This window comes from Zalophus californianus, chromosome 17 (genome assembly GCF_009762305.2).
Source record: "Zalophus californianus isolate mZalCal1 chromosome 17, mZalCal1.pri.v2, whole genome shotgun sequence".
In the NCBI taxonomy this organism is placed as follows: Eukaryota; Metazoa; Chordata; class Mammalia; order Carnivora; family Otariidae; genus Zalophus; species Zalophus californianus.
The window spans coordinates 45,298,355-45,326,233 of record NC_045611.1 but is presented as its reverse complement, the minus strand read 5'-3'; the positions used below and the strand labels follow the sequence as shown (position 1 = coordinate 45,326,233).

The 27,879-nt window shown below is 39.8% G+C and overlaps 1 protein-coding gene across 5 annotated transcripts; it reads left to right on the top strand.

Annotated features, from left to right (window-relative positions):
• The first annotated feature begins 82 nt into the window (after window positions 1-82).
• ZNF527 (zinc finger protein 527) lies at window positions 83-27,879 on the top strand. Of its 5 annotated transcripts, XM_027617766.2 has the most exons (6): window positions 1,996-2,101; window positions 2,214-2,310; window positions 4,186-4,260; window positions 9,962-10,088; window positions 10,692-10,787; window positions 24,947-27,879. In XM_027617766.2, exons 2-6 carry the CDS (start codon window positions 2,287-2,289, stop codon window positions 26,518-26,520), a joined length of 1,896 nt encoding a protein of 631 aa, XP_027473567.1. In that variant the 5' UTR covers window positions 1,996-2,101; window positions 2,214-2,286; the 3' UTR covers window positions 26,521-27,879. The 5 variants fall into 5 exon arrangements, with proteins under 5 accessions (XP_027473568.1, XP_027473571.1, XP_027473570.1 ...); XM_027617767.2 differs by lacking the exons at window positions 1,996-2,101; window positions 2,214-2,310 and adding an exon at window positions 83-351; XM_027617770.2 differs by lacking the exons at window positions 1,996-2,101; window positions 2,214-2,310 and adding an exon at window positions 810-987 and having other exon boundaries at window positions 9,962-10,078.

Here is a 27,879-nt window from a genome sequence, read left to right as displayed (position 1 = left end):
GCTGGACCCTAACTGAAGTTGTAAGGTGAAAAGGTGGAAGCAGCACCAAGAGAACCCCCAGGGCTCCGGTTATCACATTATAAAGGACTCTCTCTGGTTCAATGAGCGTCTTCCTAACAAACGGAATCTAATTACCCTTCTGTGATATCACATTAGGTCTAAGTAGAGAAAGGATATAAAAACGAAGGTAACAGTGACCCGGCCCATGGCCGGGGGTGAGGGATGGCATAGGCGTGGGGGAACAGTTAATCTGGAGTCAGTCACACACAAAGGCAGACAAGGAAACCTTTCCCACCCGCCCCACACTAAAGGCAGGGCCAGAAACAAATGAAGCCCCACCGCGTGTCACAGGTAAACCCCTTCGATCTCTAGGGTAAGAACCAAAGAAATGGTCGCCCAAAGTCAGCCACAGTCCCTCTCACAAATCCACAAACACTCTCACATTCTAGGCGTCACACAACGACCCACAATCACGGGACGTGATTTTAAATACAGAAGCTCACTGCACTGACAGAAACCTTTGCTCCGTGATGCGCAGTCATAAAAGTGTGCAGCGACGGTCACACACAGATCGCCACACCTGAGCATTCAATAACAGTCATGGACGCGCGGAGCTTCACGGTTTCCTCACACACAGGTGCCCAGCGGCACTTGAGCGCCCGAGATCCACTAGGGCGGCACACAGCTCTCAGACACCCTCAGCCGCGGCCGCCTGCGCAGGCGCGGAGTAGAGGCGGGCCTTGGGCGTCCTCTGGGAAATGTAGTTCAGCAAAGAAGGCCACGGCGCAAAGCGTTCTGGGACTCGTGGTTCGCGGGGTCGTAATGAAAAACTGAGCCGCGTCCAGTCCAGCTGGATGTTTCCCCAGCCGAGCTCGAGGTCCCGCGCGCCTCAGTCCCTGCTCAGCTTCACCCCGCGGGGGATTCTGGGAGGGGACGTCGCGGCTCTCGGGTCGCTGGGCGGGTTTCCAGAGCCCGCGGCGCCGGGAGGTGAGTCGGGCCTGGCTGCGCGCGGGAGCCAGAGGTCAGGGCTGGGCTTCGGGTGGACCGGCAGGGACAGGGGTGGGACCGGGGTGGGTGCCTCTGGGGTTACTGTCGAACTAACTATGTGAGAGGCCGTGGTGTGACAGAATGTGATCATGTCTGTCACCGCGTGTGTGCTTATGTGCGACTGTATGTTTCAGGTGTAAAACTGTGTCTGCGTCTCTGCAGGTATAACTGTGTTTCTGTATATGGGTTTGTGAGAGACTGCGGGTGTGACATTGTGTGTGTCGCAGTATGAATGTGTGTGATTATGTTTGACCACTTGTCTCTGTGGATATAACAGTGTTTGAATGTGAGTGACAGCAGGTGTGATTATGTACCTGTGTGCATCTTCTCTCTGCAGGTATAAATTTGTATGAGTTATGATGACAGGACGTGTGACCTAGTGTGGTATGTCACTGTGTGTGAGATTGCGTGGGACTGTCTGAGTAATTGTGTATCATCTATCTTTGCGTTAATGCCACTACATAGGTATTTGACATTACAGATGAGCTTGTGTGACCGTGAATAGTGTATGTGTGTGACTGGGTGAAAATTTGTATGTGTATGTGAGATGGAAAGCTTGATTGTGTGGGACCTAGCGTGTGGTTGTGGGCACAGAAAGATTAAAATTACTTGCCCAAGTTCAGACAGTTAATTAATGACAGAACGGGGGTCTCGAACCTAGGCATTTTGGCTCCAGAGTCCTTGCTTTTAATCACTAAACTCTCTTGATCTTTCCTATATTGTGAGAATGAAAAATGGGGGCCCTGGGTTCTAAGGGTTTTGGAGAGGATTGTCCCTGATCTTGGACTAGGAACCTCGAGGATATGGGATCTTTTTTTTTTTTTTTAAAGATTTTATTTATTTATTTGACAGAGACAAAGCGAGAGAGGGAACACAAGCAGGGGGAGTGGGAGAGGGAGAAGCAGGCCTCCCATGGAGCAGGAAGCCCGATGCGGGGCTCAATCCCAGGACCCTGGGGATCATGACCTGAGCCGAAAGCAGACTGCTTAACGACTGAGCCACCCAGGAGCCCCGTAGGATATGGGATCTTGATGTGGGTCTCTTCATTCCCCTTGTGAGTCACAGGACCCAGTCTAAAGGGGTCTCACTGTAGTGAGACCATCCTCAAATTGACTGCCTCTGGGGGAGGAAAGCTCAATCCGAAACCCAGTCTTTCTCTCCCTTAGGCCATGCACTTTGAGATTTTAGCTTTGTCTTTGTCAAAAGTCTTCCATGTTTGGTGCTCAGAGAGGCTGATCCATGGCTCTTTTTCTTATGTACCAAGTGAGTTGAATTTTGGTTCTGACTTTCTTAATAAAGAAAAATGTTCTCATTTCCTTTGCAAATGTGTGTATAGAAAGTAGGCAGGAACAAGGGTAGCACTTCTCTAAGTGGAATTGGCTCATGCAGTCTTGACAGTGAGGAAAGAAATGTTCTGAGAGATGGAGTATCTTGCCCAAGGTCATGTAGCCAGTGAGTGAAGGAGTGGAGAGTTAACATGTGCCTGGGGGTTATATAAAACCCAAGTCTTTAAAATCAGCTTCTTTCAGAGACTGATGTTCATCTCAAACTTGGAAAATACTACCCAAGTGATACACAGCTATATGCAAACAAATTTAAAAGACATTTCTTTTATGCATATGCTACATAGGGCTCCCAGATGCAGAGAATACTTCATTGATTCTTCTCTCAGGTTGCAAAGGCTTTTATGGACAATTTGAAGCTGCATTGCGCTAACGAAATAAATTTCTTAAACAATGAGTTGGCTAGTGCAGAGTAGCCCAGAATTAGGGGGTCATGTATTCTAAATTCTAGGTCAAACACAACTATGCTCACTTTCAGAATGAAGATATGTTGGCTCTGAGGGGACTGTGCAATTTGTTATTGGTTTATATTTTTTTTTTAAAGATTTTATTTATTTATTTGAGAGAGAGAGAATGAGAGATAGAGAGCATGAAAGGGAAGAGGGTCAGAGGGAGAAGCAGACTCCCTGCCAAGCAGGGAGCCCGATGTGGGACTCGATCCCGGGACTCCAGGATCATGACCTGAGCCGAAGGCAGTCGCTTAACCAACTGAGCCACCCAGGCACCCTGTTATTGGTTTATATTAAAAATGAGCAATACCTGCCTCAAGCTGTATTCCCGTGAAGTAATAAAGGTAATATCTGCCAGCTCTGAAGATGCTTCTCTAGTAAATATATAGCATTGATTCCCCAGGTTATGTTAAATATTTCATTCAGACATTGTAGGCTCTTGAAAGAGGACCAGGTTTCGAGTCTCATTGCAGTTTTAACTCTTATGATTGAGTTAGTTGTTTAAGCTTTTTGAACCTCAATTTTACTTGTTGGTAAGATGGGGATAATAATACTTATCTTTGCAGTTTTGTGAAGATTAAGTAAGATAATGACATATACAACGTGTGTAACATTGCCATTTATATTACAGGAGGCACAGCAAGATTTATTTATTCATTTAACAAATACTTTTTGAGCGCCTGCAAAGATTCTGGCATTACTCTAACACCAGAGATACACCAGTGAACCAAATGAATCCTAGTTCTATTAGATCCTACACTATTGTTTGGGGAGACAACGATAAAGAGAAAAAAACATGTCCAGTGGTGTCAGATGCTAAGAAGAAAAGTAAATCAGGATAAGGGAAAAGAGAAGGGAGGTTCTCTTTAGATAGAATTTTCAGGAAAGTTCCTCTAATGTGGTGACAACTGAGCACAAATAGGAATGAAGAGAGGGAGTGAGCCATGTCCAGGAAGAAGGAAAAGCAAAGGCAACAGCCTTGAAGAAGGAGCGTGCACAGTGTTTGAGGAATTGTAAGAAAACTCCTGTGCCTGGAGTAGGGTGAGCCAAGGGGGATGAGGGTAGGAAATGAAATCTAAGGGGCAGCCAGGTGGCAGATCATAAACCAGCCTGTTGGCCATTTAGATTTTGTTGAGTTTAGGCTATATGTTCTTAATATCAGTCAGGACTTCAGGGTTAAATTCAACTCTGGCCTTTTTCTCAGATCTTGGAAGAGGGTAGGGCTGGCCCATGTAAGGAGGCTGTGGAGACCTTAAAGGGACAAGAGTTCTATCTTTGTGAATCTCAGGTCAGCAACATAGGGCTGGTGTGCCATTCTTTTTTTCCCTTTAATTCTCCCTTCTCAGGACCTTGTTCTCCAAAAGAGAAGATTGAAGAAGGAAGGAAGAATGGCTGTTGGACTATGTAAAGCCATGTCCCAGGTAAGTTGATGTTTTCACTTTGTTTCCAGAAATGCCACCTCATTTTTAGGGACTTTGGGACCTCAGAGAGTCAGAAATAGCCCAATGAGCACTCTCACCACTTCTCTCCCTTAACTACTTCATATGATCTCTCTACAGATCATTTACTATCTTTTTTACTCAGTACTGTGCTGAAATATATGATGGGAAAGACCTATCCTCTTTAGATGGATCATGATTTGTTATGCTGGAGATCAGTGCAAATGAAATAAAGGACAGAGGTGTGATTATTTTTTTTTTTTAAGATTTATTTATTTGAGAGAGAGAGAATGAGAGATAGAGAGCACGAGAGGGAAGAGGGTCAGAGGGAGAAGCAGACTCCCTGCTGAGCAGGGAGCCCGATGTGGGACTCGATCCCGGGACTCCAGGATCATGACCTGAGCCGAAGTCAGTCACTTAACCGACTGAGCCACCCAGGCGCCCCCAGAGGTGTGATTATTGAGTGCCGTATTTTTTTTTTTAAAGATTTTATTTATTTATTTGAGAGAGAGAGAATGAGAGATAGAGAGCACGAGAGGGAAGAGGGTCAGAGGTAGAAGCAGACTCCCTGCTGAGCAGGGAGCCCGATGTGGGACTCGATCCCGGGACTCCAGGATCATGACCTGAGCCGAAGGCAGTCGCTTAACCAACTGAGCCACCCAGGCGCCCCTATTGAGTGCCGTATTAAATAGTGAGGTCCAGGATGGCCTCCCTGAGGAAGTGACATTTAAGCAAGGAAAAGCCTCAGTGAAAGTAGGGCGTAGGTTTTGTGGAGATCTGGAGAAGAGCTTTAAAAGGAGAAGGAATGGATGCCTGGTGGCACAGTCGGTTAAGCGTCTGCCTTCGGCTCAGGTCATGATCCCAGGGTCCTGGGATTGAGTGCCACATCGGGCTCCCTGCTCAGTGGGGAGCCTGCTTCTCCCTCTCCATCTCCCTCTGCCTTTCCCCCTGCTTGTGCTCCCTCTGTCAAATAGATAAATAAATAAAATCTTTTAAAAAAAAAGGGAGAAGGACTAGCAAATATGAAGTTGCTGAGGTGGGAAGATGTCTGATGTATTCTAGGAATATCACTGAGCCAGGATCCTTAGAAGGAAATGAGCACTAGGAGATCAGAGGAACAGCTGGGGAACAAGTTATGTGGGCCCTTGAAACTCAGGACCAGAACTTTGAGTTTTGTTCTGAGGGTGAAGGAGAGTCATTGGAGTGTTTGTGATTTAATGCGATTTCTATTTTAAAAGGAAAATAGAAAGGAAGTAAGGGTGGAGCAGGGAGATCAGTCGGGAGACTACTATAGTAATCCGGGTGGAAGGTGGTAGCTGCCTGGGCCGTGGTGGAGGCACTGGAGCTGGTGGGATTTGGGGTATATGTTGAAGATAGAAAATACGGGATTTGGCCAGGGACTGGTTGTGGAGTGTGAGAGAAAGAAAGTCAAGGATAACAACAAAGATTTTTGCCCTGAGCAACTGTATAAATGACCTTACCATTTACTGAGATGGAAAGACAGGGCAGAATGATGAGATGGGAACAAAAATTGAGTTCTTGATCTATTAAGTTTGAGAGACCTGTTGGATATCCAAGTGCAATAGTGATTAGATACCTGGAGTCAGGATTGGAGGTATGCTTTTGAGAATCATTAGTGTACTTAAAGCCATAGGACGGCATAAGATTATCTGGAGGGTAGGATTGTGAGTGTAGATAGGAAAGATGCCCAAGGACTGAGTTTTGAGGATTCAATATCTAGAGGCTGAGAAGAAGAGGAGGAACCAGCAAAAGAGACCGAGAAGGACTGATGTGGAAGGAAAACCAGAAGAGTATGCGTCCTAGAAGTCAGGAGTACAAAGTGTTTCATAGAGGGTATGATCAACTGAATTAAATTCTTCTGAGAGAGAGTGAGGAAGATGAAGACTGAGAACTGACCATTGGATTTGGTAACATGGAAGCTACTGATATTCTTGACAAAAGCTACTTGATAGAATGGTTGGGATGAAAGCATTGCAGTGGGGGCACTAGGGAAGAGTGGGCCTAAAAGATAAGAACAGAGATGAGTTTAGACCTGTGCTCTCCAATAATGTACCCAGTAGCCACATAAGACTGCTCTGAATTAAGACACGCTATAAGTATAAAATATATACCAGATTTTAAAGATTCAGTACAAAAAAAGAATGTAAAGCATCTCATTAATAATTTTTATATTGAGTACATGTTGAAATAACATTTTAGATATAATGGATTAAATATATTAAATTTGTTTCTTTTTTTAAAGTTATTGGATTTATTTATTTATTTATTTAGAGAGCAAGAGCACAAGAGCAGGGAGAGGGAGAAGCAGACCCCCTGCAGAGCAGGGAGCCTGACTTGGGGCCCGATCCCAGGACCCTGGGATCATGACCTGAGCCAAAGGCAGACACTTAACTGACTGAGCCACCCAGGCAGGCGCCCCTAAATTTACTTATTTCTGCTTACTTTCTTTTTCTTTTTGCAATATAACCTAGTGATTCAGCATGACATTTGGTCTTAAACATCTGTAAAATGGGTTTCATACTTTTTTTTTAACAAGTTTTACAGTGAGATTGAGATAATATCAAAATGCTCATTAGGGTGTCTGGCGTGTAGTAATTGGTCAATAAATATAGCAGTTATTCTTATTTTGTTTTCATTAAATCTATTTACTTTTTTAATGTGGCTTCTGAAAAATTTTAGTATGAGGTTTACATTGTTTTCTATTGGACATTGCTGATTTAAACAACTCTTTGGAAGAATTTTGTTTTGTTTTGTTTTTAAGATTTTATTTCTTTATTTGACAGAGAGAGACACAAGAGGGAGCACAAGCAGAGGGAGTGGGAGAGGGAGAAGCAGGCTTCCCGCCGAGCAGGGAGCCCGATGCGGGGCTCGATCCCAGGACCCTGGGATCATGACCTGAGCCGGAGGCAGACGCTTAACGACTGAGCCACCCAGGCGCCCCTGGAAGAATTTTGTTTTTAAGAGGAGTAGAGAAATAGAACAATAACTACAGTGAGCTTATGGAAGGGAATTGATCTATTTATAAGATGAAAGATATTACATCAGTTTGTATACTGATAGAAATAATTTAGGAAAGTGAGAAAATATTGATAATATAAGAGAGATATCTTATTTCCCTGATAATTACAAGGGAGAGAGGTGACAATGTCTTTGTGTGGACAAGTGGAGGGAATGGCCATAGATAGGAGCCTAGAGTTTCATGCATAGTAACAGAGGGAAGACAGAATATATGAATATAGGTACAGTTCAGCAAGGACCTGTGGTGAGCAAGACGAGGAAGTTCAAAGCAAGGACCTGTGGTGAGCAAGACGAGGAAGTTCAAAGTGAGGACAGGGAAGGAATTGGTGGTATTTTGAGAGAGAGGCAGAATCTATGAAATAGTCACGGGTGAACGGGAAAGTGAATTTATTACGGAAGTGTAGTGGTGCTTTTGTGGAATCTCTGGTCATATCCTAGAAGTACATTGGATCAACGTGTTTATCAGTTAGGGTTCCGGCAAGAAACTCCAAAGGGAAGTGTTTCCAAGTTATAAATCAGTATATAGAGAACTGTAAAGGATAGTGCTATACCCAGGGACTTATAATAGTAAAACTTAGACCTGAACCCAGAGATAGAGAGATCTGAGTGGGGAGGGCCTCTGACAGGCGTTGTGACCTGTGATCGAAGGACAGACACCACACAGGGTGGTGCTGCAAGGAGGGTGCCAGGGGAGTAAATATTGTGCTTCACTTGCCTCCCTCCCATCTCCTGCATGTGGCTGAACCCAACTGAAAATGGGGTCAGGTAAGGCAGTCTATTAATGCAGTCAATAGAGGTCAGTGTCCCAGGACACAGAGAGGTGTAGAGGGGCACATGGGAGTTATATAACAGTATGTACTTGTGTGAGGTTTTTTTTCTCTAGCCACATTCATCCGTATATCTACTATGTAGAATAACCATGTTTGTCTTTTTTTTTTCAATTTGACAAACAGCTGTATACTTTTAATTTGAAAGCACAAGCAAAAGAGATTATTTCCTAGGTAAATATAAAATATAAAAACTAGCTCAAAAAGTAGAAAACTAAATAGACCAATGCTCAAAAAAGAGTTAACATAGCAGGCCTGAAGATGCTGTGTTTAGAAGAATCCACTTGCAGGTTGGCTTTTGGCTGGCATCTGAGATCTTGGCACTAGATCTGTTCTCTGCACTGATAGATATTTCATGATTTTTAATAAAAAAATGAGACCATAATCTGCAAAATGGAACTCTGCCATTTTAAGCATTGAGTACTCTTCCTTCCTATGGATATATTACAAGAAAGTTTACCATTTATTCACTGAGTGGCAAATATTTACTGTTTACAGTGTGACAGGTTTTATATAGACACCAGATATTCATGAGCTTGTAAAACAGATATCCTTCCCCTCATACAGCTTATAGTCCAGTGGTGTAAACTAACTGTTTTTTATTTTATTTTATTTTATTTTATTTATTAAAAAGATTGTATGTATTTATTTGACAGAGAGAGAGCGAGAGGGAGAGAGCACACAAGCAGGAGTGGCAGGCAGAGGGAGAGGGAAAAGCAGTCTCCCTGCTCAGTAGGGAGTGGGGCTCGATTGCAGGACCCTGGGATAATGCACTGGGCTGAAGGCAGATGCTTAACCAACTGAGCCACCCAGGCGCCCCTTTATTTTTAAAAATATTTTATTTAATTTATTTTAGAGAGCATGAGCAAGGAGAGGGAGAGTAGCAGACTCCCCACTGAGTGTGGAGCCCTATGTGGGGCTCGATCCCATGACCCTGAGATCATGACCTGAGCCGAAATCAAGAGTCAGATGTTCAACCCATTGTGCCACCCAGGTGCCCCTAAACTTATTTTTTGACATTAAAGTTTTTTTCCAGATTTTTCATATAACCTTCCAATGAAAATTCTATCTAAATCACTTCACATATGCTTCATTATTTCTTCAGGACACATTTTTGCAAGTTTCTCCTTATATATAAAGTCTGAGTTTCAGACCGTACCCTTTTGTTAAAGCCCAATTCAAGGCCTTCCCTCACTACTCTGACCCATCTGATATCTCATTTTGGGGAGTGTAATGGAATCATCCCTATGAGAATTTATTTTTATTTATTTTATTTATTTATTTATTTTAAAGATTTTATTTATTTGAGAGAGAGAATGAGAGAGAGAGAAAGAGCACATGAGAGGGGGGAGGGTCAGAGGGAGAAGCAGACTCCCTGCCGAACAGGGATCCCGATGTGGGACTCGATCCCAGGACTCCAGGATCATGACCTGAGCCGAAGGCAGTCGCTTAACCAACTGAGCCACCCAGGCACCCCCTATGAGAATTTATTGATACATAGTATATGTAATATAAAATAGCCTTGCTCACATACTTTCATGTTATAAACTCATGTTTCATGTCATAAGCTAATTTTTTTCCTGTGTATATGTCTTTTTTTATTCACAAAAATGTGAAAGTTTCAAGGGGTGAGTCTATTTCTAATATTTCTCTTTCTCTCAAAATATTTGACAAACCTGGGCATGTACATGCTCCCCAGTAGTTATTTTCCTTGGGCCACATAGAGCTTTGAACTCTGCCAGAATTTCATCTTTTCTGCTAGAACCATATGGGAACACTTGGCAAACGAGACCTTTTTTTTTTTTTTTTTTTTTAAGGGTCTGGTGACCTTCAGAGATGTGGCTCTAGATTTTTCTCAAGAGGAATGGGAATGGCTGGACCAGTCTCAGAAGGATTTATACAGAGATGTCATGTTGGAGAACTACAGGAACTTGGTATGGCTTGGTAAGGATGTCTCCCCCATAATTCAGAATCTTCCCTCTGGGGTATTTTTGTTTCCTCCATTGGGAATATCTAGGTCATCTTAAGTGCTTTAGCTGAATTTCTACTTCCTGCTCCCAGGAAATAATTTGAAGTAGTTTCAAAGAGTTAGAAATTAGTAGTTCCCATTGCTGTAGAATGAGGTAGGAATTTGTTAAATTACAAATTATGGGGTCCCACTCTAGGTCTGCAGAATCAGAAACTCAGGAAATAGGCCCAGTAGTCTGGGTTTTAATGAGCCCTCCAAATGACTCTGATGCCCATTAAAGTTTGAGAACCACTGTGGTTTCTGATTCAGTAGGTCTGGGTTGAGGCCTGAGATTTTGCATTTCTAATAAGATCCTAGGTGGTGGTGCTTCTGCTCTAGCACTTTGAGAACCACTGTTATGGAAGAAGCTTCATCTTCATCCTTCATACAAGCATCATTCCATTCTCTGGCCTTTCCTCAAATTTCTTTTCTTGACTAATGAACAAGAGATTGAGATTGAGTCCTAGAAAGGCTATAGCAAGTTGATTGTCTCCCTGTTTGTCACTTTCTTGCTCTCATTTTTCTTCTCCTATAAACAGGACTCTCCATTTCTAAGCCCAACATGATCTCCTTATTGGAGCAAGGGAAGGAACCTTGGATGGTGGAGAAAGAGATGTCAGATGGTCAGTGTGCTGGTGAGTGACAGGGAACTGGGCAAGGAGGGCTGTTGTAGGGTGTCAGGCCAAGGCCAAGAGGTCATGAGAAGGCTGCCCTGCACTTGAGGAGGCTGCCCTGGGCTTGGCGGGGGTGGGTTTCTCCCTATTGCTATCAAATTATACACTTGTGATTCTTCTGCGTATAACCTGAATCTCAGTCCTTCCCAGCTCTTCTTTCCCTTTTAGGGTCAGAAATATATACATTTCCAGGTTACGTTTTAGAGTTTTTATTTTTATGAAAGTTGTTATCAAACTTATGCATGCACATTGTTTAAAGAATCAGGTAGTTTTACAAGGCTTATTCCCTTAAAAAAGGCGGTCTCTTGTCCTTCTCAATGTCGCTCTCCTTAGAAGGATTGACTTTCTTTGCTTTTGCAGCCTTTTTTTTTTGATGTTTCCTTCATTTCTTTAACAAATATGGTTATGTTGCTATTTCTTAATTGTTTTTCTAGGTTTAGTCCTCATCCAATATCTTTTAAAAAAAATAAGAATTTAGTACTTTCTTACCCTGAATCAAATATATGTGTGCAGGTGTGCACCTGTCCTGTGCGCGTGCATGCGCATGCACACATACACACACTTCCCATCTGCCTATCTCACCGGTATCATAATTTTGACTGAATCACTGTTTAGTGTTTACAATATTATGGCTATTAAGTGCTAGTCACAGCCGTGCTGTGTATATACCAAGATTGCTTTTTCTATGTGATTTTTTATTTTTCCTGGAGTTAATAATTTGGGGGGTTATTTGTTTTTTTCCTTAGTTTTCTATATACATATTCCTAACTCAATTCCCAACTCCCCATCAATTGTCTAAGTCTCTTAAGACACTCAGACCCATTAAAGTAATCTGTTGATTTTATTGTCTTGGAGAAATCTTTCCCAGAGTCTTCAGATATGCTTCACTCTGGATAAATGGCTCATTACATCTGCTTGCACCCAATTTGGGTTTATCTGCTGTTTTGTCATGATTAGATGGAAGTAATGCATTTTTGGAAAGAGTGCCACAGAAATAATGTTATGTTCCTCTCAGTGCAACATGCCGGAGGAGTCATAATATTGGTATGTCTTACTATGGATGATAATTTTGATCACTTGGTAAAGGTGGTGTCTGCCTGATTTCTCCATTGTAAAGTTATTATTTTTCTGTTTGTAATTAATAAATATCTTGGGGGAGATACTTTGAGACTATTCAGTTTCTTCTGAAACTTTTCCCTACTAATTTTAGCATCCATTGGCCCAGTGGGTCTTGTCTGCAACAGTTATTTATTTATTTTTTTAAGATATTATTTATTTATTTATTTGACAGAGAGCAGAAGTAGGTAGAGTGGCAGGCAGAGGGAAGGGAGAAGCAGGCTCTCTGCTGAGCAGGGAGCCTGATGCGGGGCTCAATCCCAGGACCCTGGGCTCATGACCTGAGCCGAAGGCAGCCGCTTAACCGACTGAGCCACCCAGGTGCCCCTCTGCAACAGTTATTAATGTGGTATTGGCCTAATATTGATTTTTTTCCATTTCCCTTCTTTCTTTATGTATATTAATTAGGATTGTCCTATAGAGAAGAGCTGTTCCTTCTCTATTTATTTATATATTCAATTATCTCTTTATAAATCATGGATTTTAATTTTTCCTGGATGAGGTAGATCCAGTGAATCATTTTTTGCTCAAGTTCTTCTGCTTTGACCATTGGGATCTCCTTCCAGTTGGTTTCTTTCATCTTTTAACATGCCCCCATCCATTTTTGAGCCTTTCTTTCCTTCCTGGTTCCAGGTATTCTGGGTTCATCTTGTTTTCCTTGCCCTACCCTTGAATCAACTGTTTCTCCTAGGAGCTCTGGTTCCTTTTATTGGGAAATGATGTTTAGAAACCAAGGTCTGGGTGCTATGTGTGCTCATTGCCACTTATAGGTCTTATAGGACTAAAATCAAGATGTCAGCACCCTGCCTTACTGGTTAATGCCGTAGGGGAGAATCTGTTTCTTGCCTTTTTCTACTTTTTAAGATCTTTCTTCATCCTTTTATTTTCAATTTTTAAAAATCACTTTTTAAAGTGTGGCATTTATATGCAGTATAGAATTGAGTTTTGCTCTGTGAACCAATCTGAATATCATTTTTCAAGTTAATAGGTGAAAGTCCAATTACATTTTTGATATGTTTGGGCTTAATTCTGTATATTGTTTTTTTGACATTTTCTGGTTTTTACAGTTTTTATTATTTTATTTTTTTTAAAGAGAGATTTTCCATTTTTTTTTATGTTAGTGACCATACAGTTTTTGATGTGTTATAACGATGAATCATGGTTTTTACAGTTTTTAAAAAAGACTTTCACTTATCTATTTCCCTAGCCTTTTATTTTGGTCATTTACTACTATAGTTTTGTAATAACTAGGAAGGTTTTTCTTTTATTTATTTATTTATTTTGAGAGATAGAATGAGATAGAGAGAGTGTGAGGGGGGAGGGTCAGAGGGAGAAGCAGACTCCTTGCTGAGCAGGGAGTCCAATGTGGGACTCGATCCCGGGACTCCAGGATCATGACCGGAGCTGAAGGCTCCTAACCAACTGAACCACCCAGGTGCCCAGGAAGGTTTTTCTTTTATTCTCGTATTATAGTGCTCTGTTTCTGTAGACAATATTTATTCCTTCTATTACTTGATTAGTTGACTTTAAAAACTAACGATTTTTTTACTTGTTACAGATGAGTCAGTAAGTAGGCTTGTTTTACCTCCCACCTTCTCTTCCCAAATTTTGTTAGTTGTACACTTTTCATATTGTCAAGGCATATTATATTTACATGCTCTTCTGTCACATTTATCCCAACCTTTCATTTCATCTTTGTTCTATAGTTAAATATGTTCAGTGCTTTCCACAAGGTCCTTTTGCTGAAATTTCTCTAGATATCTCTTGGTTGGCTGAAGTTTGTCCTCTCGCAGTTTCCTCACAAAGAGTTCACGCAAATAATGTCCCCCCAAGTTCTAACTTGTTCATAACTGGCCGTTCTTTGCTAAAGTTTATTGTAGTATAGTATTAATGTTGAGTAGTGTTATGAAGAAGTCTGATACCAACTTGGTATTTTCCTTTCTGTATAATTAGCTTTATATTTTGTTCTGGTCTCCTGGTAGGCTCTTTCTTTAATTTTAAAGTTATTTTGTTAGAGTACATCTCAATCTTGACCATGTTGGATCACTTTTTCCTGGCACATATATTATCTTTCAGGATGGAGAATCAAGTTTTTATTTCAGGAAATATTTTTGTTCTTTTTTTTGTTGAGAAAGTTAATATAGGAAAGTAAAGGGAATGATACAGCAAATGCCTACCACCCAGAATTGATCATTATTAATATTTTGACATATTTTCGTTTTTTTGATGAAAGAGATACACTATCTTAAGCACAAATTCTGTTTCTCATTCTCAGTTCACTTTCCCTCATCTACCTCTTGCTCTGAGAAGCAACAACAATCATCAGTCATAAATCATATGTCCTTCCAATTCATTTTTAAGCATATTTTGTAAACATTTATGCATCTGTTTAAAAAAGTGTTTTTATTTTTTCAGAGGTAGTATTCTTTACATTTTGTTCTGCAACTTGCCTGTATTACTCAACATTTTTCTGAGATTTGTCCTTGGTAAATCTGTTATGTAATATAGTTCCATTTTTTAAACTGCTATCTAGTGTTTCATGTTTTGAATTTGCCACATTTTATTTAACTCTTTCCCTACTACTGATGGCCATTTAGATTGTTTCTATTCTTTGCTGTCTCATGTAGTAGCAGGGTATGTTTCCATGTACATGCACATAAGAGTTTGTCAAGGATTTGTACATAGTAATAAAATTGCTGGAGTGTAGGAGTGCACACTTTGTTTTACTAGATACTCAAATTGTTCTTGAAAGTGATAGTATCAGTTCATACCTCTAGTAACAATGTCTGAGATTTTCTGTTTCCTTATTCTCTTGATATTCTCCAATTTAAGTTTGTGATATTGCCCTTGATAATTTTTTGCCAGTATGATGGAAGAGAAATGCTCTTGAAATTGTTTTAATTTGCCTAGTAAGACTGAGCATTTTTCCAGAAATGAATTAACCGTTCAGTTTTTCTCTTGTGTGACTTGCCTGCTCATATTTTTAACCCATTCTTTGAGGTAAGGTTATTTGTCTTTTTCTTATCAACTTGTAGAACTTCTTTATATATTGAGGATTAATCATTTTTCTATAATGTGTGTTTTTGTTATCTTTTCCCAGACTGTCCCTTGCCTTTTACCTTTGTAATGCCTTCTCTCACCCAGAAGTTTTTCATGATAGTGTCAAATTCACCCATCTTTTCCATTACTGTTTGTTCTTTACTGTACTCTTGTTTACGAAATCTTCCCCTAACGGAGATCATACAGATACTCTCCTGTATTATTTTTTAATAGTTTTAAGGTTCAGTTTTTCAGTCTTCTCCTATAATCCATCTGGACTTTAATTTTAAAATATGATGTAGTAGGCTTTTTTTTTCCCCACATGGAGTTTTCCCAGTACTGTATATTAATCCATTTCTTCTCTATTGATTGTAATGCCACCTCTGTAATATGCCAAGTCCTTAGGTTTGCAAGAATCTTATTTCTGTCCTCTGTTTTTTTGTTCCACTGACCATTTACTTATTCTTAAGCCAGTGCTATGCTGTTTTCCATACTATATATCTTTATTTCCTTTTCAATGTTTCATTATTGTTGGTATATAGAAAAAGTATTTATTTGCATATATTTATCATCTGTCTGGTCAGTTTATTGTACTCTCTTACTCAATTGTCTGAGTGTATTAGTCAACATAAAGCTAATTACTTTAACAAAGCCTCAGTGAATAAAAACAATCTAGATTGTTCCTTGTACATGTCACAATCCTGTGTGAGGTTATCTGGGGCTTCTGTTGCAAACTGTCATTCAGATATGCAGTCGTATTTCCTCTGTTGGCTGCGTCATCCCTTAGGACTCACCATTGCCTTGAAGTTCTGTGCTGAATCCTCTGAAGCCAGCCAGTGAAAAAGAGAGGGAGGAGATAGAGACACACACACACACACACACACACACACACACACACACACACACACACACGATAAAAATGGATGGGGATCTCTAAGGACATTTTTAACGGACTAGTTTGGAAGTAGCATTTGTGACATCTGTTACTTCTGATTGGCCAGAATTCAGTCACTTAGCTGCACAGGAGTCTGGGATATAGATTCCTCTGTACCTGGATGGATAAGGCAAAATGTTTGCTGGATGTAGTGACCTTTCTGTATTTATGTTCCCTCTTATCTTTTCTTGTTTTCAATTCTACTTTATCAACTACAGTTTCCATACCTATGTTGAACAATTGCTATAACTTTTTCTTCTTTCTGATATCACAGGGCATTTTCAGGTGTTTCACACTAAATGTACCTTTTTCTTTTCTATTCCTAGCTCTATGTATTGTACCTATGGGTGTATATATTTTAAGCATGAGAGGCTTTTGGATTTTATATATTTTCAGCATCTTTTAAGGCAATTATTTTTTTTCTCTTTTACATTTTTTCTTCCATAAAATTTATAGAAGAAAAATTCTGTAAGAATTTATAGTAAAGATTTCCTATTGCTGAACTATTTTTGTATTTCTGAATTGCATACTTGGTCGTGGGTATTCATTAAATATGCTGCTTGATTCAATTTTTAATATTAAAGAATGTTGCCTGTTATCCATGGGGGAGATTGGTCTGTTATAAGGGTAGTGAAATAGATCAGTGGAACAATAGAAAAAGTACAGAAATACACCCGTGTGTATATGAGAACCTAATATTTGATAACAAGGTGGTTTTTTAAATTAGTGGTATGAAGAGATTTTCTTAAAAGTTAAGATAGTATTTGTATAATACTGAATTTTGGAAAGTTTTTCTTAAAATGACATCAAGGCCAGACTCTATAATGGAAAAATGGGAGATCTGACTTCATAACATGTTTTCAAAAATTTTATTGAAAGCACTGTAAATGAAGATGACATGTGACAATAAGAAGTGATGACTTGAAAAAAAAGTGATGATCTGAGGGAAAAAAATACTATAAAGCCTTAAGCCCTAAATTTATGAATGACTTCTATAAATCACTTAAAAGAAAATGCTAGTGCAGGCTGCCTGGGTGGCTCAGCTGTTAAGCATCTGTCTTCGGCTCAGATCGTGGTCCCAGGGTCCTGGGATCAAGCCCTGCATCGGGCTCTGTGCTCTGTGGGAAGCCTGCTTCTCCCTCTCCCACTTTCCCTGCCTGTGTTCCCTCTCTTACGGTCTCTCTCTTTGTCAAATAAATAAATAAAATCCTAAAAAAAATGCTAGTGCAATTAAAATATGTGTAAAAGATACAAATAAAGAATTCACCAAAGAAGAAACCACAAAATACAAAGCTGGTACATATACATATATGAAAGTGCTCTATTTTACAATCAGAAAATTGCAAATTATAAAATAATGAGGTACTCTTTACTTAAAGGGGCAAAAATTTTAGAATGATACTAATCAGTGTAGATTAGTTTGAAGACATGTACTTTATGTTCTGGTATGTATGCAGATTGATAAAAATTACCTTGGAGGGCAGTTTGACAATGGATATTAATATTTAAAATATGTACATTTAGGGGCACCTGGGTGGCTCAGTCGGTTAAGCAGCTGCCTTCAGCTCAGGTCATGATCCTGGGGTCCTGGGATCGAGCCCCACGTCCAGCTCCCTGCTTGGTGGAGAACCTGCTTCTCCCTCTCCTCTGCCACTCTGCCTACTTGTGCTCTCTATCTCTGTCAAATAAATAAATAAAATCTTAAAAAAATAAAATAAAGTAAAATATGTACATTTATAGTTTATTTAACACTTCTTTTAGAAATGTGTCTTATAGAAATATAAAATTATGGGTGCCTGGGTGGCTCAGTTAGTTGAGCGTCCAACTCTTTGTTTTGGCTCAGGTCATGATCTTGGGGTTCTGAGATCGAGCCTCATGTGGGGCTCCTCGCTCAGCACGGAGTCTGCTTGAGATTCTCTCTCTGCCCCTCCTCCAGTGTCCTCCCCTCCCCCCCGCTCATGTGTTCATGTGCGTGCTCTTTCTCTCCCAAATAAGTAAATAAAATCTAAAAAAAAAAAAAAAGAAAATCCTATGCCGTCCTATGGCTTTAAGTACACTAATGATTCTCAAATGCATACCTCCAATCCTGACTCCAGGTATCTAATCACTATTGCACTTGGATATCCAACAGGTCTCTCAAACTTAATAGATCAATTTTTGTTCCCATCTCATCATTCTGCCCTGTCTTTCCATCTCAGTAAATGGTAAGGTCATCTGTACAGTTGCTCAGGGCAAAAATCTTTGTTGTTATCCTTGACTTTCTTTCTCTCACACTCCACAACCGGTCCCTGGCCAAATCCCGTATTTTCTATTTTCAACATATACCCCAAATCCCACCAGCTCCAGTGCCTCCACCACAGCCCAGGCAGCTACCACTTTCCACCCGGATTACTGTAGTAGTCTCCTGACTGATCTCCCTGCTCCACCCTTACTTCCTTTCTATTTTCCTTTTAAAATAGAAATCGCGTTAAATCACAAACACTCCAATGACTCTCCTTCACCCTCAGAACAAAACTCAAAGTTCTGGTCATGAGTTTCAAGGGCCCACATAACTTGTTCCCCAGCTGTTCCTCTGATCTCCTAGTACTCATTTCCTTCTAAGGATCCTGGCTCAGTGATATTCCTAGAATACATCAGACATCTTCCCACCTCAGCAACTTCATATTTGCTAGTCCTTCTCCCTTTTTTTTTTAAAGATTTTATTTATTTATCTATTTGACAGAGGGAGCACAAGCAGGGGCAAAGACAGAGGGAGATGGAGAGGGAGAAGCAGGCTCCCCGCTGATCAGGGAGCCCGATGTGGCACTCAATCCCAGGACCCTGAGATCATGACCTGAGCCGAAGGCAGACGCTTAACCGACTGTGCCACCAGGCATCCATTCCTTCTCCTTTTAAAGCTCTTCTCCAGATCTCCACAAAACCTACCCACTACTTTCACTGAGGCTTTTCTTTGCTTAAATGTCACTTCCTCAGGGAGGCCATCCTGGACCTCCCTATTCAATAGGGCACTCAATAATCACACCTCTGTCCTTTATTTCATTTGCACTGATCTCCAGCATAACAAATCATGATCCATCTAAAGAGGATAGTTCTTTCCCATCATATATTTCAGCACAGCACTGAGTAAAAAAGATAGTAAATGATCTGTAGAGAGATCATATGAAGTAGTTAAGGGAGAGAAGTGGTGAGAGTGCTCATTGGGCTATTTCTGACTCTCTGAGGTCCCAAAGTCCCTAAAAATGAGGTGGAATTTCAGGCCTGAGGAGGGTCTTGATCCCAGGACCCCGAGATCATGACCCAAGCCAAAGGTATATGCTCAACTGACTGAGCCACCTAGGTGCCCCTAAGTTGGTTTTTTTTTAATATATATATATTTTTTTATTTGAGTAAACTCCATCATCCTGAATACACCTAGTTGAAGGGAATCTCATGGAAAAAACAAATGGAAGGATTTCCATATCAATCTAGACGCACATTGATTTGGAAAGGTGCAATTAAGGACCAGCAGCATTAGGGTTGCCCTATAACATTTTTCCTTTTTTCTTTTTTTAAAGTAATCTTTACACCCAGTGTGGGGCTTGAACTCACGACCCTGAGATCAAGAGTCTCATGCTGTACTGACTGAGCCAGCCAGGCACCCCTTTCCTTTTTCCTTTGAAATAGAAATAATATATTAGAAAATATTCAAGCAATTAAAAAATGTATAAAGTAGGAAGTATACTCTTCTCTCAAGATATCATCTAAAGACCTGTATTGTGCATAGTTGGATCTATATCTTTCTAGAATTTCCCTTGCACAAATACACACACACACACGCAATTTTTATATGCATCTATTTACAACTTGCTTTTTAAAAAAATTTTTAAACTTAGAACATTGTATTGGTTAGGATGTGGAGGAAAAAGGAACCACAGTGTACTGCCAGTAGGAATGTAAACTGGTACAGCTACTGTGGAAAAGTGTAGAGATTCCTCAAAAAATTAAAAATAGAAATACCATATGATCCAATAATTCCACCAGTGAGTACATACCTGAAGAAAACAAAAACACTAATTCAAAAGATGTATGCACCCATATGTTTATTGCAGCATTATTTATAATAGGCAAGATCTGAAAGCAGCCTAAGTATCCATTGATAGACAAACAGAGAAGTAAGATGTGTATATATACACAATGGAATATTACCCAGCTATAAAAAGATGAGATTTTGCTATTTGTGACAACATTGATGGACCTCTAGAGGGTACCTGCTAAGTGAAATAAGACTGAGAAAGACAAATACCATATGACTTTACTCATGTGGAATCTAAATAAAAAAAACAAATGAATAAACAAAATGCAGAATCAGACCTGTAAATATGGAGAACAAATTGATGGTTGTGAGAGGGAAGGGGGGGTAAGGCATGAACTGCAGAGCTCTTTGTTCTCCTCTGCATCCCATAAATTTGTATGCTTCGGGTGTGTTTCTCTTGACATTTCCCCGTAATTAAAGAGAATTTTACAAATCACCTTGGTTGAGTCCTTTCATAGGGATTTTAATGAAAGGAAGGTATAAAATGCAATACTTAGGTCATATTACTGGTCCTAGAATTTTTTTCTTTAGAATTTTCTTTTATATTATTGCTCTTTTTTTGCCATTCATCCTTTAAAATAATTTAAGTTCAGAGATACAATCCTTGTGGGGTTCTGATTGAAATTGACCTGATACAAATTAAGTTGGGGTAAGCAAGCATGTTTATGTATGTTTTCCTTTTTGGACAGTTATGTCTTACATTTTTGTTTAGTTAAATCTTCTTTGAAAAAAAAAAACTCCCTTGAAGTAATTTCATACCATTTCATAGGACCTTTGCAGTGTTTTTGTACACCATACTACCTTCTCTCTTCCAATTACTTGTATACCAATTATAATCTCCACTCATTGCCTTTACTTCAAATTCTCTTATATTGCCTTACCACTTGCAGTCTGGTTCTGCTCCCTCTAATTTGGCTAAATCCAGTTGCCTTTCTTTATTTTTCTATTCATCAGCTTACTGAGATTTGTAAGATATTTCTGACCACTATTCATTTTCTCTGTTTAAAGCTCTATTCTGTTTCTCTCTCCCTTTAACTGACGCCCTATTTTTCTGTTTTTTCCTCGTTCAACCATAACATCTTTGTCATGTTACTTTGCATCTCTGTCCAGTGACATCTAGTAGAACAGTCTGTGATGATGGATATATTCTATATCTGTGCTTTCCAGTATTGTAGTCACTAGCCACATTTTGCTATTGAGCACTTGGAATATGGCTAGGTATTATTGAGAAACTGAATTAAATTTTTTTATTTTAACAAATTTAAATTGCCACATGTGGTTAGTGGCTACCATATTGGACAACATAACTCTCTACAGTTTTTTAAAGATGGAGATCCAGTCTATAAGTCTGTGGGTCATTGTTCAGGCTATTCATGGGAACATGAATTCTGGGCTTTGGCAGTAAAGTTTCTTCTTCTTAAGATTTCTCCTTAGGTCCTCTCCTTTTTTCCCAGACTTCCTACTAGAATCTTCTGGGTTTCATGCCAGGAGATTATTTACTTCATCAGGAAGTCTTCCAGTTTGTGTACTGCTCATCAGTTCAGCATGTGGGAGACTCTACAGTCCAGTAAGACCTTTTCCTCTTCCAACTTATACTAACTATGCTTACTACTTTCTGTGCAGTTCTGATTGGATTCCAAAGTTCATCATACTTTGATTTTTAATTTCCATCCATTTATAGATTATAATCAGTTGGAAATTACACATCTCTAATTGTCTGGATATATTTTAACCCCAAAGGGTTTACTTCTCCCATTCTTTGTCTTGCCATTTGACCATCAGTCTATTTCATAATCCCTTTTTGGACATACATGTAATTTCTGAGACTACTAATGGTATAGGCATAAGAATAACTTAATGAATACATATTAATTTGTTTCATTTTATGTTAAGTGTCACTGAATGCATATTAATGAACCAACACTCCTAGATATTTTCTAAATGTATTCTTTTTTTTTTTTTTAAAGATTTTATTTATTTATTTGACAGAGAGAGACAGCGAGAGAGGGAACACAAGCAGGGGGAGTGGGAGAGGGAGAAGCAGGCTTCCCCTTGAGCAGGGAGCCCTATGCGGAGCTCGATCCCAGGACCCTGGGACTGTGACCCGAGCCGAAGGCAGACGCTTAACGACTAAGCCACCCAGGCGCCCCTAAATGTATTCTTTATTCTTATACCATAATTGTAAGGTCACCTCATTTTGCCTACTAAGAAACTGAGGCTCAAGAGTTGGGTTAATCAATTTGTTGATGTGTTAAAGTTAGAATAACTAGGTAGCTAGATGAAGAAGTAGGATTTAAACTCACCTATGACCCCAAACCCTGTGTTGTTTCCACTGTGCCACATGGATGCCCATTTGAGTCTCTTCCACTTTGCCTGAATCCATAACTTCCCTTTTCCCCTCAATCACTGATATGGGTGAACTGTCTGTCTTCTCGTTTTTGCTGAATGCCACCATAATACCTCAATACCATCGACTTCTAGGTATTTCTGGACTCCAATCATTATGAATATGTCTTCCACATATACAGTACTTCCTTCCTGCTCTGTACTTTCCCAGGCTATACTCTCTACTGTCCCCTGGAGTACCCTATATGGAATTCCTTCCCCTATAGTATTCATATGCCTAAGTACAGAGTATCTTTTTTTCCAAGAGTTTTTGGAGCTCCAGGCATCTTAGAATACCTGTGTTGGAAAACATCTAGTCTTCTCCCATCAGTCTTCTTTTACTCAGCATTACAGTAGGTATTGTATAAAGCTGCCATTTGCCTGGAGTAGAGAAAAGATTTATTCTTGGTAAGAGGGAATGTAGTGGCCCTGGGTGATGAACATAGGAAAGAAAGTTCTAGGAAAGTTGGTGAGGGAACAATGAATTTCTACCAAAAAAAAAAAAAAAAACAATAGTGTAGACCTAATAGAGGATAAGTGAACAAATCCCTCTCGGGCCTTGGTTAAGATAGAGCCTGAAGTAAAAGAAAATCCATGGCTATGCATAGGTGGGATAGGTAGGGATGAGGCTTTCCTTGGGTGGAGGGTGTATTGCAAAGAAGAAAGGTACAGATGCATAATGTATTCTTCGCTTTTCAACTTGTGCTGACCTGGCCTGGAGGCGACTTTTCTTTTAACAGATGGGATGCTGTTATGGAAAAGACTATATCTAATTAACTGAAAAATGCTAACATGTGCAGTTCTAAAATAATCTCCATGCATATCAAAACATGAAAATGAGGAGTGCCTGGGTGGCTCAGTCGGTTAAGTGTCTGACTCTTGATATCAGAGTTGTGAGATCCAGCCCTGGGTCAGGCTCTGTGCCAGGCATGGAGCCTGCTTAAGATTTTCCCTCTCCCTCTCCCCCTCCCCCTCCCCCCACCTCATGCTGTCTCTCTCATTCTCTCTCTCTCTAAAAAACAAAACAAAACATGAAAATGACTGTTACTTGAATAATCACTGCATTTTGGAAGCATGATCATAGCCTTGACAATTAAGCTCAGATTCTCCAGGAATTATTCCTTAACTAAATTAGTGAGTTTTGATCTCTGTTTTTCTGACACTTATACTACTAATAATCTGTATCATATTAACTAGTCCTTTATTATGTGTCATATTGAATTTTTATATGTTCAAGTTTTATCTCCTTAGAGTTTAAAAAAAGAGAGAAGGGGGGCGCCTGGATGGATCTGTTAAGCACCTGACTCTTGATCTCATCTCTGGTCTTGATCTCAGGGTTGTGAGTTTGAGCCCTGTATTGGGCTCTGTGCTGGTTGTGGAGCCTACTTAAAAAAAATTTTTTTTAAAGATTTTTAAAATTTATTTGACAGAAACAGAGAGAGTACAAGCAGGGAGAGGGGCAGGCAGAGGGAGAGGGAGAAGCAGGCTTTTTGCTGAGCAAGGACCCCAATGCGGGACTTGATCCCAGGACCCTGGGATCATGACTTGAGCTGAGGGCAGGTGCTTAACTGACTGAGCCACCCAGGTGCCCCCCAATTTTTTTTTTAATTAAAAAAAGGAGAGAGAATGGCATATAGTTTTCTTGGGGCACCTGGATGGCTCAGTCGGTTAAGTGTCTGCCTTTGGCTCAGGTCATGATCATGGAGTCCTGGGATCGAGCCCCGTGTTGGGCTCCCTGCTCAGTGAGGAGTCTGCTTCTCCTCCTGCCCCTCACTCTGCTCGTGTTCTCTCTCTCTCTCACTCTGTCTCTCTGTCTCTCTCAAATAAGTAAAATCTTTAAAAAAAAATAGTTTTCTTTCCATCTTATCTCAACCAATATCCTCTCCTGAAAGTATCATCTATTCTGTAGGCAGCATTTTTCTCTCAATGATGAGCAAAGCTGACCTTCAGATTTCTTCTAGACACTTAACAACAACAACAACAACAACAACAACAAAACACAGTAATTTTTTTTCTGGTTCCTGATAAAATCTTAGAAGTTGTTGAGCTTTCTGTCAGCATTCATTCATTTAACAAAATGCTACCATTGTCCTAGGCACTAAATGCAACAGTAAGAAGAACTAGAAGTAAAACATTAATCCCTGCCTTCGTGGAGCTTTTAGTCTTAAAAATAGGACTGGATAGTGCAGAGTGCACTTGAGACTTTAAAGACTAGAGGCAGGGAAACTGTGATTATGATCTAGTCAGTTGTTCTCAACTCCTTATCTTCTCAGCATTTAGCTTTGTCTGCATCTTGATACTCTGCATTTTACCTGTATATTAACGTGTTTGATGCCCTACATTTCCCCTGTAACCTCCTCCCTATCGCTAACACATGTATCTTCCTTTATCAGCTCTCTTCATTCTTTGTTCTTCCTTTGTATTTTTTTCGTATTTGCTTGGTCATATTTGAAAGGTGTCAAAACCATGTGCTTTCTCCCCTCATTCCTCCAATTAAATTCTTCAGTTTCTTCTATAACAGTTTTCTCCTTACAGAGGCAAAAAGGACACATTTGCTTTCTTGATATTTTTCAGACTGGGACTCTTGGTATGAAATCAAGGAATTATCTCCAAAATGGTACATTGATGAAGAGGAAATATCCCAGGGGATGGTAATGGAAAGACTTACAAGTTATGACCTGGAATATTCCAGTTTCAGAGAAGCCTGGAAATATGAGGGTGAATTTGAGCGGCATCAACAAAAGCAGGAGAGGCATTTCAGGCAAGTGACAGCACTTAAGGAAATCTCTGCTGTGAAAAGAGACAATAAATATAATAATTCTGAGAGACGTGTTCTCTTGAAATCAGTACTTTCAACACAAGAGAGAGTTCCCACAGTAGAGCAAGTACATAAATTTGATATTTATGATAAAATGTTTCCCCCAAATTCCATCTTAATTGAACATAAAAGATTACCTGCTGAGAAGGAATCTTTGATAGATAATGAATGTGAAGAATTCAACCAGAACACATACCTTAGTAAAGATATAGGAATTCCTCCTGGGGAGAAACGTTATGAAAGTAATGATTTTTCAAATCTCTTAAGTTTCCACTCATTACTTACTCAACATCAAGCAACTCATTTTGGAAAATTACCGCATGGATTCAATGACTGTGATGATGCCTTTAGCTGTTACTCATTTTTTACTCAACCTCAGAGAATTCACAGTGGAGAGAAACCATTTGTATGCAATGACTGTGGAAAAGCCTTTAGCCATGATTTCTTTCTCAGTGAACATCAAAGAACTCATATTGGAGAGAAACCATATGAATGTAAAGAATGTAACAAAGCTTTCAGACAGAGTGCACACCTTGCTCAACATCAGAGAATCCACACTGGAGAGAAACCTTTTGCATGCAATGAATGTGGGAAGGCCTTTAGCCGTTATGCCTTCCTTGTTGAACATCAGAGAATTCACACAGGAGAGAAACCATATGAATGTAAGGAATGTAACAAAGCCTTCAGACAGAGTGCACACCTCAATCAGCATCAGAGAATTCACACTGGAGAGAAACCCTATGAATGTAATCAATGTGGAAAAGCCTTCAGCAGACGCATCGCCCTTACTCTGCATCAAAGGATTCATACAGGAGAGAAACCCTTTAAATGTAATGAATGTGGGAAGACTTTTGGCTATCGCTCACACCTTAATCAACATCAGAGAATTCATACAGGTGAAAAGCCTTATGAATGCATCAAATGTGGGAAGTTTTTTAGGACTGACTCACAACTTAATCGACATCATAGAATACATAGTGGAGAGAGACCTTTTGAATGCAGTAAATGTGGGAAAGCCTTCAGTGATGCTTTAGTTCTAATTCATCATAAGAGAAGTCATGCAGGAGAGAAACCCTATGAATGTAACAAATGTGGGAAGGCCTTCAGTTGTGGCTCATACCTTAATCAACATCAGAGAATTCATACTGGAGAGAAACCCTATGAATGTAATGAATGTGGGAAGGCTTTCCATCAGATCTTGTCCCTTAGGCTACACCAGAGAATTCATGCTGGAGACAAACCCTATAACTGTAATGAGTGTGGGAATAATTTTAGCTGTGCCTCAGCCCTTAGACGACATCAGAAAATTCATAATAGAGAAACTCTCTGATTATAACAAGTATATGAAAGAAAACATTTAGTCACCACTCAGTCCTTATTAAATAAATATCAGTGAATTCTTTGGTTAATGATTCTATGAATGTAGTAAATATGGGAAAGCCTTCAGTTTATGAGCATCCCCCTTATTTGAAATAGCCTGAATAGTAGACATCTATTACTTTTGGATCTGTTCTATGCCCCATTTGAAACTTACCTCACCCTCAGTGCATATCATTCTGATGAAACTATTAGGGAGAGTAGTGGCTTGGTCATAGGCTGGCCACAGTCTGGTTAATAAGGGAGTGGCAGATGGCCCTGTTTGGCCCACTAGAACCCTAGGCGGGTATTGTTATGGATAGTAAGAAAAGATCATTTTTTTTCCTGGAATTGCAAGTTTCACAGATTTAAAGGATTTTTCATGGTTCAAAACTCACCAGTAGCTTTTTTGTCACCACATGAGGAAAGCCTTCCCAAGATCAGTCCAACACAGAGGAAAATGGAGATAAGAGACAAATCTGATGACATTGTTTGACCTTCTGAATTCAATCATGCCTGAAGTCTATACCATCTTTTACTTTTTAATTTTTGTGATCCAATAAATTTTCTTTTTTTGCTTAATTTGAATTGGATTTTTGCCTCTTGGAATTACAGTCCTGATTCATACACCCTATGTTTGCTATACACGTGAGAAAGCCTTAATCTTTTATGGCATAATTATCCTGAGAAACCTTTTGCTAAAACAAGTATATGGAAGTTGAATACACAGCCTTCATAAAGCTGAGAGAATTATTACATTTTATTTGTTGATAAAAATTGATTTGGTATTTATTAAACTTATAATAAGGATGGATTTTTAAAAATTCACCTAGTAAAACTCCTTAACAGGCTTTCCCATAAGGAATTAAAATCACTTGTGGTGGTGACTCACTATAGGCCTTTAAAGAAAGAGTGGCAAGCTAAGAGAATAACGGATCTGTCACATTAATGAATGGCTTCTCATCTTAAAGGAATTATTTGATTTTCTGTTTTCAGTAAGGGTTTAAACATACTGTGTAATAGAATATAATAGAATTGTAAATGAGGTCTTCTTTTGTGGGGAGATTGTAAGCTTGGTTTAAGAAGTTTGTGGATAACAGGGCGCCTGGGTGGCTCAGTCCTCAAGCATTTGCCTTTGGCTCAGGTCATGATTCCAGGGTCCTGGGATCTGGCCCCGCATTGGGCTCCCTGCTCAGCGGGAAGCCTGCTTCTCCCTCTCCCACTCCCCCTGTTTGTGTTCCCTCTCTCGCTGTCTCTCTCTTTCTCTGTCAAATAAATAAATAAAATCTTTAAAGAAAAAAAGAAGTTTATGGATAACTTCTTTGGAACTAGA

Coding starts and splice junctions, on each gene's coding strand:
- ZNF527 (XM_027617767.2), top strand. CDS start 328: ATGAAGCCCCACCGCGTGTCACAG. Junction 10,089..10,691: donor CAGGAACTTGGTATGGCTTG/GTAAGGATGTCT, acceptor TCCTATAAACAG/GACTCTCCATTTCTAAGCCC. Junction 10,788..24,946: donor GTCAGATGGTCAGTGTGCTG/GTGAGTGACAGG, acceptor GATATTTTTCAG/ACTGGGACTCTTGGTATGAA.